Here is an 11,005-nt window from a genome sequence, read left to right on the forward strand (position 1 = left end):
ATATATAAGAAGCTTGCATAAAATTTCAAAAGTTAAAAAGGTTTCTAATAAGTTCAAATTCCCAACTTCAACTAATTCTCAGCTTCTGCAAGTTATCACTTAATTACTTGGATTCTTTAAAATTAACAAAGTACTTCTCTTCTTCTAGCTCCTTTTTACTTGCTAGCTAGCTTTTTCTACTTGCTACACACTATGCCCCTGCTAGCTTGCTAGCTTGCTAGCAGGGGCATAGCAAGCTACGTATTAGCTACGTATTAGCTACTCACTACCCATTAGCTACGTATTAGCTACTCACTACCCAAAGCATCTGCACGTGACTCAAGCCCTTGCTTAACAGAAAAGTCGCACAAAAAAAACAACAAAAAAAACAAGCTACGTATGAGAATAAGATGAAATTAATTAGTCCTGTTAACAAAACATAAGATCTGTGATTAATGTATTTAAGGCCAGCTTACATTTAGTTATGAGTCTATATTTTTTAGAGATGCGCGTACACCCTGAATACAGACATCTTTATTTAATTGGTTCATTTCACCTTTTTTTTTTTTTGGTTACTTGCAGAAAATTTAAATGCTTAATAAGTACAAATTCTCATCTTCACCAACTACGCAAGTCTCTTCGTCTACAATCCACCTCTTCATTACTCATATTCTTCATGGTTGCCCTGTCCTCAGTCTGTGTCCGGATTTTACAAACTTATCAAGATTCAAAGATTCCAGAGAAGATAGAAATAATAAAGAATGCCTCTGTTCCTCTGATGTAACCTGTGTGACTAACAGCTTCTACAAACAAGAGTTTCATACTTTCAGATATGACTAAAGAAGGTGTGGTCCCATTTCTCAGCTAGCTAGCTGAGAAAGGTTACCCTAGCTTCCAGGTTACCTGTTCATGGATGATGTCAGACAGCTCCTTCACCATGTCCTTGAAGTTGGACTTCAGGCCCTCGTGATACTCGAACTGGTCCTCCTTGATGATTCGCTCGTTAATGTCTAGCGCCATGCTGCACGCCTCCACAAAACGCCTGCAGACAAAGAAAAGAGTAAAACGTAAACTTTAACAAAATAATGCTAAATCTGAAGCCTATTTGATTCATCTCTTTCGGCCTATGTTTACCTGAAAACCTCTTTGAGCTCTTTGACTTTCTTACTGCCGGATGAGTTGGACTTGCTGTCGTCCAGGAAGGCCCGGGCGTACGCCATGGGGCCTGCGTTCACCTGCAGCAGCACACAACTCATCTCTGTCACTGATCTCTGAACAGCCTTTTTATGTGCACAAGTCGAACACAGGACACGGGACTTTGAGGGTCCGTGGGCCGGGGCCTGTGTGGCGGATGTACCTGCACCGAGACGCAGCCCTGCAGCTTGAGCTGCAGCTGGATCATGTCCACTTCCTGGCTGGAGCAGAGCTTGGTCAGCTCGGCCGTGCGCGCCCTCATCTCGTCGATGGCTACGTCCACGGGCTTCAGCTCCACCTGCCTCTCCCCCTTCACCTCGATGCGCTTTTTCACGTACGGGAAGGTGTTGGCGGCTGGGGACAAGAGCGCACGCAAAGCCCTGGTGAGTCATGCATGCAAATGTGGCAAAACGAGCAAAAAATTTAAAACGAGCAAACAAACAAAAGCGTCATTTTCCCCCAGCTGGTATCGGAGGCTGCAGGGAGTAAGCAGAAGGAGTGTCCGTGTTAGGAAACGGAGACAATGCAGAGGCCTGCAGGGTGTTGGTGCTGGTACCAGAGAACCTGGCTGGCCTGATGAGGCGCCGACGGATGGGTCCGCTCTGCTCAGCTACCAGCCGCTCACGCTAATGTTCCACATCACACACACACACCATGTGTTAAATTATTATGAACCTGACGACTTGTCCAACTTTTGCTGTTGTTTTTTTTCTTTGTCATCCCAATAACAATGAAACAAATGCATAATTAATGTCGATCTGATGGTGACCATATAGGACTGAAAAACAAACAAACAGCAGACTTCTCCAAACCGCAGCCTGTCAAAGTGTTAATACTTCTGCACCATTCTCACCTTTTGTTTCAGTAACAAACTCTGATGTATTTTAGTTTATGTGACACATCAACGTATTGACGAAGAGGAAGGAAGACGATACCGAGCTATCTGCTGAAAAACTTGCTGAGCTTTTTTACAATTTAAATAAATAATTTTTTCACAAAAGAACATGATTTTAATATAAATAAAATCTAGCTTTTGCTCTTTATGTCATACTTTTCAGATTTGTACCTCTAAAAACTGAATATCATTAATCTCTTTTTTTGCTGCACCTTGACAAAATGTGAAAAAGTTCACACTTTCATGTCGTGTGTGTGTGTGTGTGTGTGTGTGCGTGTGTGCGTGTGTGTGTGTGTGTGTGTGTGCGTGTGCGTGCGTTTGTTTGTAATACCTTGTGGGGTCCATTTTCCTGACACATACTACGTTATGGGGACCCACTGCTCCTTGTGGGGACCGAAGCCTGGTCCCCACAAGGGGAAACACTGTTTTTGAGTCAGGGGTCAGATTTAGGACTAAGGTGTTTATTGAGTTTTGCATAGGATTAGGGTTAGGTATGTAATGGATAGGGTTAGGGTAAAGTTTAGGCTGTAGAAATTAATGGAAGTCAATGGAAAGTCCCCACAAAGACAGCCACGCAAACGTGTATGTGTGTGTGATCCTTATGTACTTGTTAGGACCGTCCTCCTCTTGCACTGCTCCTCCACGCCGCCGTGTTTCTTCCCCGACAGCGTGTACGGCGTCTCGAACACAAAGTTTCTGATGTTGTGGCACTTCTCGAAGTCCGTCTTCTTCTCTGGCGCCTCTTTCTCATCGAAGTAGGGCTTGACAAATGTCACCTGGACGTAGGCGAACCTGGAGTCCAGCTCCTTGGGGTTCACCTGAAACATCAGCCAGAAGGTTTGAGAAAAGAACAGATGTGGAAGGAATCAAAGAGCCACTGAGGGAGGGAGACAACGGCATCCAGAAGCAACTTTCCAACCGTAAAGGAATTAGTGTAAAAAGTTGAATCATTTGGCTTAAACATCGCATGTAATCCTCACTGGTACCTCTGAAAGCACTCAGATATCAGATCAATCTATCAGATGAGACTCTGTAATAACTCATCATGCTGGAGAAAGAACATTTCCCAGCATTATCTTGGACTAATGATATTTTCTGAGTCAATACAGCAGTGAGGCTGTAAAGCCAAACACATTATTTACATTCCAGACTGTGTTTCAGCTCCGACTGCAGCTCTCCAATTAAAGTGACCATCGGTCTGCTGCTGGCACCTTGTTGGAGTCCTGAATGATCTTGACGTTTTCTGTCCCAAACTTGTCGCCGTAGAGGGTGAGCAGGCGCTGCGAGATCTCGGACAGGCCGGTGAGTTTGGGCTCTTTGTAGATGTACTCCTTTCCATCCTCTTCCTCGAAGAAACCCTACCAACGAGAACAGAAGCCCGCTGAGGATTGGCTCTGCTTTAAAACGTGGAACAAGATAAACATCTGTCTGTTTATTGAACTCGCCGCAGCGAGTCGGTGAACACGACCTCAGCTTTAAGTGCTTCCAGTTAGATGAGCTATTTCTGCCAAGATTTCAACTTCTACTTCTTGATTTCTTGTGTTACTTTGTGAAGTGCATCAGTCTCTGTAATACTGCAACCAGCCCAACACGGCACTCCACAGCCAGGATTGTGTTCTCAAGCTTCTCATTTTGCCTCTAACTATAGCAAAAGTAATCATGGCCAAAAAATGTATTTTAGCTCCAAAAACTAAAGTCTTTGTCCCTGTAAGCATTTACAAACTGTAATCTGTATTTTTGGCTCCCTCCTTGCTGAGTGGCGTTTCAGTCTGTTTCAGTTCCATCTTGTTTCCCTTAGGTAAAGATTAATCTACTGATTCAAGTACTTAGATTATTAAAATTCCTTGAGGCAGATAATTTCCCTTGAATCTTCATTAAATGGTGTTTTGCGATTTAACGCGCCATTTTCCGGACGGATGATTATTTGTGTTGCGCAACACTCCCACTTCTGCCTATAAGTTGTTGACGAATGCTAAGTGTTAGCATAACTAACGTCCTCTTTTCCTCGGACATGTCCACTTTTCAGGTTCTGTCTATTGACTGAAGATGAATATGTAAACTACAAGCTGGACTATCGACATTTTTGTACATCTTTCTAAGCCTGCTGCTTTATTATCTTTATTAAATTTAATACAATTTCATTTTTTTTAAATTTTTGCCCAGGTTGACTTAAAAAGTCAGATCCATTTTATAAGCTCTTAGCTTCTCTAAGCTTATCACATTATTTGCCAATGTTTTACTTTATCAAATTTTTTTATTTGATTACTCAATTAATCGTCAGTTGATAAATACAACTGTTGATTGATAGATTACACGACTACTAAAATAATGGTTTACCACAGCCTATTTCACTGTGACAATGACACTCACTAATAATGGTGGGTGATAGTCACTTATTTTATCATGATAGTTTGTGGTACTATTGTGATAAATGTAAAAATTATGTTAAACTATTTATATGTAATTGTTTAGGTATCTGTAAGGCAGTGACATCCCCACAAACACAAAAACTGCTCTTGACAAACATTCTATTTGAATAGGCTTCTTCAGAATGTCACTTACTTAAATTAGTGAACGGTGCGGATTAACAACATTTAATCATATTTTTCAATTTACTGATATTTATTTATGGAAAATTCTTAAAAGACATAGTATTATAATATTAGTGCATGTAAACTTCTAGGTAATGTAACTTCTCCTGCAAACATTCTCAAACATTTGTTGGAATTTGTCATTCCAACAAAAAAAAAAAAAGAGGAAAAGTTTACGTATGATTTGTGATAGAGCAGTGACATTTCTCCTGAAGGTGAAACCTCTCTCCTGGATAAATAAAGCCTGCAGAACGTACCTGCCCATAAAAAGCCACTCTGAAATACGTCCCCAGCAGCCTGCGGCCTGACTGGATCACCTCCATGATTTTGTTGTAGGCTCTGTGCAGAGTGTCATACAGGCGGCTCAGTTTCTGAAACACAATCAGAAGAAACAATCATTTATAAGATCTGTCTCATGTCCACGGAGTAAACAGAGGATTTCACACAGCATAAGGAATGAATACGCAGATGAGATAAAAGCGGGAGCCGATGAAAACAAACACAGTCACTGCTGTGTCTCCACCCACAGCATGAGGCTGTCACAGATACGGATACGGTCGACGTCCCAAAATTAAGAAAATCTACTACAGTCAGTTTCAGAAAATTGTTCAATTGAACAAGAACAAGTTTCCATAATTCTTTGCTTACAAATGGTCAATTAAAACTGGGTCTGATGTTCTCGTGTCTGGAGGCACTGAGATTTTTTCTCTTCAGATAGAGTTTAGCAACGGTGACGTTAAATGATTTGGAAAAGATTTCACTCTGAGGAGCATATTTACTGTGGGAAACCAACGACTTTAAAAGAAGCCAGAGAGAATTTAACGATGCCCGTATTTCAACTAAAAGCGGAGTTACCGTTTTAATTCTGAGAATAATTGTTCAACGTCAAATACCAATGTTTCAAGTACCAATTGACGGTACCAATGTTCACTTCAAACTATAACCTCTCCCTTCAGGTATGTGCTTCTTTGTGTTAGTCTATCGCATAGAAGGCATTAAAGCTGAGCTTGTAATGGCACAAAATGTGCAGCTACTAAATACCTTTGCAAGACTCTGTAAGTAACCCAGCAGGTTAAACTGGAAACTAAGACCCTCCACTGACTGGAAGGAGACAAATTAAAGAGAAGAGACGGTTTGTTTGGTCTGTTTCAGGTTACGGACTGGCAGCTTTTACGACAAACTTTCAACATGCCTGAGAGTCAGGAGGAGAAAAAAAATAAATATTTTGTTAACAATGACAGACAGCCAGCTACTACTTCAAAATATAAGGTGTTGATGCAGATGTTGTACCTCCCACTGCACTGCCACTGCTCTCAAAGACCTGTTTTCTTTCTCTGGTGTTTAAACTGAAATCGTTTGAGCCGTTTTTAAACTTTTATGCAGCCTGTGAGGATGTTTTCCAGAAGAAATGACCAGACAGTGAACAGCTTCATTACTGTTCAGCAGGAGCATCCCTTAGGTATTTTTTACATGCACTTATGCTACCATAAACCAGAAAGTCTGGGCCCTTTTTAACACCCTGTAGCTCTCAGGCACGGTTCAGAATTGGTGCTACCATGCGGCTTCATCTAACCAAAGAAAAAACCTTAACTGAAAATTATTATAGCCGAGTTCATTTTTCCCTTAGTGATTTAGTGTTTTTGTTAACTTAGAAAGAGTTTAGCACGCTTAGCAATATGCTATGTTTTAGCTCATGGTGAACATCAACCTGACTGAATTTAGTGCTTTAATGATTTAGCATTAACTTCTGCTAAATGTTGGTGTAGCACTTTAGAATTAACAGAACTAATGTTATTTTATTAGTGCTTTAGGATTAGTGCAACTAACTTTACAGTTAGAAGTTCCGACCACTGCTTATATCTGTTAACATGCTTTATGGATTTAAATATTTTGTGATTATGATTATCCACAATGTAAAGCACTGAGTGGTCAGTATGACTATTTTAGATTCAGTCCATTTACCATTTCCTGCCAAATCTACAGATATATGAGTAAAACTTTACCTATTAAACCACCATCTTTACAAGAACAGTGGTGAGTTATCAAGCTACTTTAGAAACTTCACCCTGTGTTTCACAGTGACGCCCTAGTCACAGTGATACTGGAAAGACAAACATGGAGCATTAAAAACAGTCTGAAATATGTTTCTTAATACAGATTAGATCAGTGAGCAGACGGTGTGTAAACAGGCTCACTTCATTAATCTGTTTCACTCTCTTGACTTTCACAGCCAGTCAGTTGGGGTCTAACGAGTCCCTTCCTTTAGAACAGAGAAAATCAGTGTTGCGTAAAAAGCCCTTATGACTCAGAACAAGTCGAGCAGGTTGAGATAAACGGCTCAGTGGGTGGAATGATAAAAGTTTCACCGTCAAAGAAAGTGACTGGCAGGTCCGATGACGACGACAACAAACAAAACCTGAGCCGGACTGATGCGATACCTCGTATTCATGGCGTTTCTCATAGATGGGGATGATAAGCTTGGCGATGTGTGTGATGAGCTCGTAACGCTCGGCTTTCCACAGGGCCTCCACACACACCTCCAGGTGCTCCACCAGGACTTCCTGAGAAACAGGACAGAGGGAAGGGTAAACTCTGAACTCTACTGTGACGAAAAGAGTCAAAATTAATGGAGCTAAAAATGTATTTTCTTGATAACAAGCAGAGTCTCCTTTGATATATTATCAGAATCGGGGCTTTTGAAAAGCAAACAGTCGTGTCTATTATAAGAAAATGAAATCTGAGGGCCACACCTCAGTGTAATACACATCCTGCATTCCTGTGTCCTCCTTCATGGCTGCTTCCTCCTCGATGTTAAGGGTGACCTTCTTGAATGCAGTCAGACCGCACGGGAACAACTCTGATTGAGGAGGAGCAGAAAAAACAGAGAAAGAAAAATTCTGACACATGATTGATCGAGTCGTACCAGCAGCGAAGGCACCGGCTCTGAGTAAATTCACACGAACACACTTGATGCCCGAGTCGCTTTAAGGAATTCACCTCGCACAAACACACGTAGCACAATGTGGGTCATGGCTACGCCGTGTGGTGACTTGGTCCCAAATCGAAGCAGATATAACTCGAAGATGCATGTGATTCTTTGCAGATAAACAACCCGCTGTCACTGCCAACAGCCGCCTCGCATTTGCTTAGCGGATTATTTTAAGGCGAGATTTGCATGAGATAGAAGCTAGTTGTGAGACGCTGTTTTGGCTGGCCATCTCCTTTGCATGCAGTGGCGCACAGAGAGGTCTTTAGATGCTGGAGGACATTTTCCTGAAGTACCACAGCAGGAAAATGATCTCTCAGGTCGACCAGTGATGGTTTTGCAGCCTGGTGTGCTGTCTGCAGTCCAGTCCGGGGTTGTAATAGTTTTGAGTTTTTGAACAAAATAGTTTTGTTTTACTTCACTGTGACTTTTTGTTTGCCTAATTTAGTTAATTTTCATTAGTTCTTAGAGTGTGTTTACTAGTTTTTTTTAGTTATTATGGTAACTCTTTATTTGAAGGGGTGAGCATAAGACTGACATGACTGTCAAACATGAAGGAGTCTTCATGCAAATAAATAATGACACTTTTAATGTAAAGTTGACACTTTTAAAGAGTTTTTACGCAAATTTTATTAAAACTTTCCATTAAAAGTGTCATTAACCAAATAATGCAAAGCTTACACTTTTTTAATGGACTTTTAATGCAACTTTTAGTGCAACGTTTCATTAAAGTGTCATTATGTCATAAAGTGAATGAAGCTTTATGACAAAGTTGTAAACATTCATGAACACGCCTTCATGTTCATGACCACTGTTACTTTATGTCACTGTAATGTCATGTTTATGGCTGTTTCATGCTAGTCTTATGCACATCCCTTCAAATAAAGTGTTAATTATTAGTTAAATGTTGTTTAGTTTTAGTTTAGTTTTTATTTGTTATAGTAGTTTTAGTTTTTTTATGCTAACAAAACTAAACAATCAGGTTTAGATTACCTAAATGTAATCTTACATAAGATCCCCACCTAAAAATTAACTCAGGTAATCTGAAGTTACCTGAGTTAATTTTAGGTGCAGATTTTAAAAAATTATGAATACTCAACCAAAGGTACCATTTTCAAAAAAATGACTTAAATTATTGTTGAACAACCAACTGACTGGTGTTTTGTCTCAACCTCTGTTGTCACCATTTTGCAGACTTGTATAAGCCAGGCGTGTCGTAATTTGCCAACAGCTGATGCAAACCTCTTGTGTGGACTGGGGAAGGGGGCGTAAATCAATTTCACCTCAGTTCAAAAGGCTAATAAATAGATTCATAAACATGAAAATGAAAGATATCATATCTATAATTTCAGCATGTTTTAGTTAGTAAACGCATGGTATAGTTCCAGTATAAAAATATATTAGTTTCAGTTTTTTCCCTATTAATTACCATTTTCATTTGTTTCAGTTAAAATGTTAACTCAGTTTAACATTTTTGTTAAACTGAGTTAACAAAAATGTTAACTCAGTTTAACATTTAGAGAACTTAGATTCTTAGGAATCTAAGTTCTCAGATTCCTGAGAACTTAGTTTTAGTTCTCAGGAATCTCAAGCAGCCAATTGTCGTCAAACATGACGCTTTAACCCAGCAGAGTTATTATTAGTCCTCAGGTGGGGATAAAAACAACGGCTTGTTTTGTGTTCAGACTTACTTTTTCTGTACAGATATTCAGCAACCAGCGCGGCCACATGAACGTAGCACATGGCAGCCTGCAAACAGAGAGAGAGGCACAAGAAAACCAGCTGGATGGGTTCAATTTGTCTCGGAGCAGAACCGGAAACAGAAACAAGCATAAAGGAACATAAAACTAGCTTACAACTAGGCCTGTCACGATAACAAATTTTGCTGGACAATTAATTGTCTAAAGAAATTATTGGGATAAACGATAATATTGTTTCAAGACCTTTTGACACTGATTTAATGGAAATGACTAATAATGCATGCGATTTCCTGATATTTATTTTCAAAATAACACATAACACTGGAACTGATAAACTAAATAAACAAAACAACCAAAAACAAAAATAAAATGGATTCTCAGTCTCCATTAACAAAAAACGTACTTGAATAAAAACTAAACAACATAAAGCCAAAGTGGAAATAAATACTGCATTCAACCAAAAGAGTGCAGATTATGAAGTCTGTATACTATATTGCCCTTCAGTAATCTCTAGATTTAAATAGAGAAAACGGACACATCCGACTACCTAATGCAGTAGTTCACACTACACCATTTTTTGCCCCTATTTTCCCCTTATGACAATCTTAGATCGTTGGCCGATCTAAGATGGTTGCTGGTGATTTCGTAACCGATCATCCTGCAGTGTATGGTGGGTTACGGTAGATCGTCGTGGCCGCTCCGATCTAAATCAGGGGTTTTCCCCGACTGGGAGCTTAACGCTGAATGTGACAGGTAGCCAATCAGAAAGGCGGATTATCTTCCTGCTTTCTGAGGGGAAATTACGGAGTGGAATCCCAAACAGCTGACACGGGCAACCCGAAGTCCAGCGGACATCGGAGATGATATGTGGAAACAACATTAATATTTATTTGACGTTTCGTGCAAAGAATATAGAAATGACAAGGGGAGGAGTTGGAGCCAAATTACTACCGCAGTTGATAAACCCGGTAAGTTTTCAGCTGTTCTTAGTTAACATAACATAAATAGGTTATAATGATTTTCATTCAGTCAGGACTTTATGCTGACTCTAGCCACATGCATCACAGGTAGATTCTAGTAAAGCATTGATTAATGCCTGATTTTAAAATTAGTTAACTGGACTTGTAGCCATTATTTTGTGCCCATGTGGCTGGACACCACACGGCATGACGAACCCGATCGAACCGTTATACCTGGGATTTCTGTCGGCTAATGTGTCTCTCAGGGTTTGAAAATGGGCCGACAACTCCTGTAATGTGCGCTGGACATTAGACTAAGGAAATGAGGAAGGGAGGGTCAGTGGAGAGCACCGGAGCTGAGCCTTTTTCATTCAGCGTCATCAACAGAAAGAAAAAAGTCAGGAAGAGACGATAAAGACGATAATTAAAATTATCTCGATAGGATTTTTTATCGTCCGATTAATTGATTTATCGTTTATCGCGACAGGCCTACTTACAACTGAGGCCAAGACAAACTGGATTGGAATCTAACACTACGGCATACCTCATCCTACCATCACAATGTCACAATGACAGAGCTAGTTGATGCATCGTCAGCTGGAAAATCATTTTCAACACACAAACACTTAATGCAGTCAGATCTGAGTGTAAACACACAAGTAAATTTTGTTTTCAAAGTTGTTTTCGGGTAAATATATATA

General features: G+C 40.1%; 1 protein-coding gene across 3 annotated transcripts in view; it reads right to left on the bottom strand.

Annotated features, from left to right (window-relative positions):
• dock11 (dedicator of cytokinesis 11) overlaps positions 1-11,005 on the bottom strand; it is an 82,571-nt gene that overhangs the window by 6,651 nt on the left and 64,915 nt on the right. For all 3 annotated transcript variants that reach the window (XM_008435027.2, XM_008435026.2, XM_008435028.2), the window contains 9 exons: positions 9,337-9,394; positions 7,410-7,516; positions 7,098-7,220; positions 4,917-5,030; positions 3,280-3,426; positions 2,676-2,886; positions 1,337-1,527; positions 1,114-1,214; positions 883-1,021 (listed from right to left, as the gene is read on the bottom strand). In XM_008435027.2, the coding sequence (XP_008433249.1) occupies positions 883-1,021; positions 1,114-1,214; positions 1,337-1,527; positions 2,676-2,886; positions 3,280-3,426; positions 4,917-5,030; positions 7,098-7,220; positions 7,410-7,516; positions 9,337-9,394 (1,191 nt within the window). The remainder of the gene's footprint in view (positions 1-882; positions 1,022-1,113; positions 1,215-1,336; positions 1,528-2,675; positions 2,887-3,279; positions 3,427-4,916; positions 5,031-7,097; positions 7,221-7,409; positions 7,517-9,336; positions 9,395-11,005) is intronic.

Source organism: Poecilia reticulata, linkage group LG18, assembly GCF_000633615.1.
Source record: "Poecilia reticulata strain Guanapo linkage group LG18, Guppy_female_1.0+MT, whole genome shotgun sequence".
In the NCBI taxonomy this organism is placed as follows: Eukaryota; Metazoa; Chordata; class Actinopteri; order Cyprinodontiformes; family Poeciliidae; genus Poecilia; species Poecilia reticulata.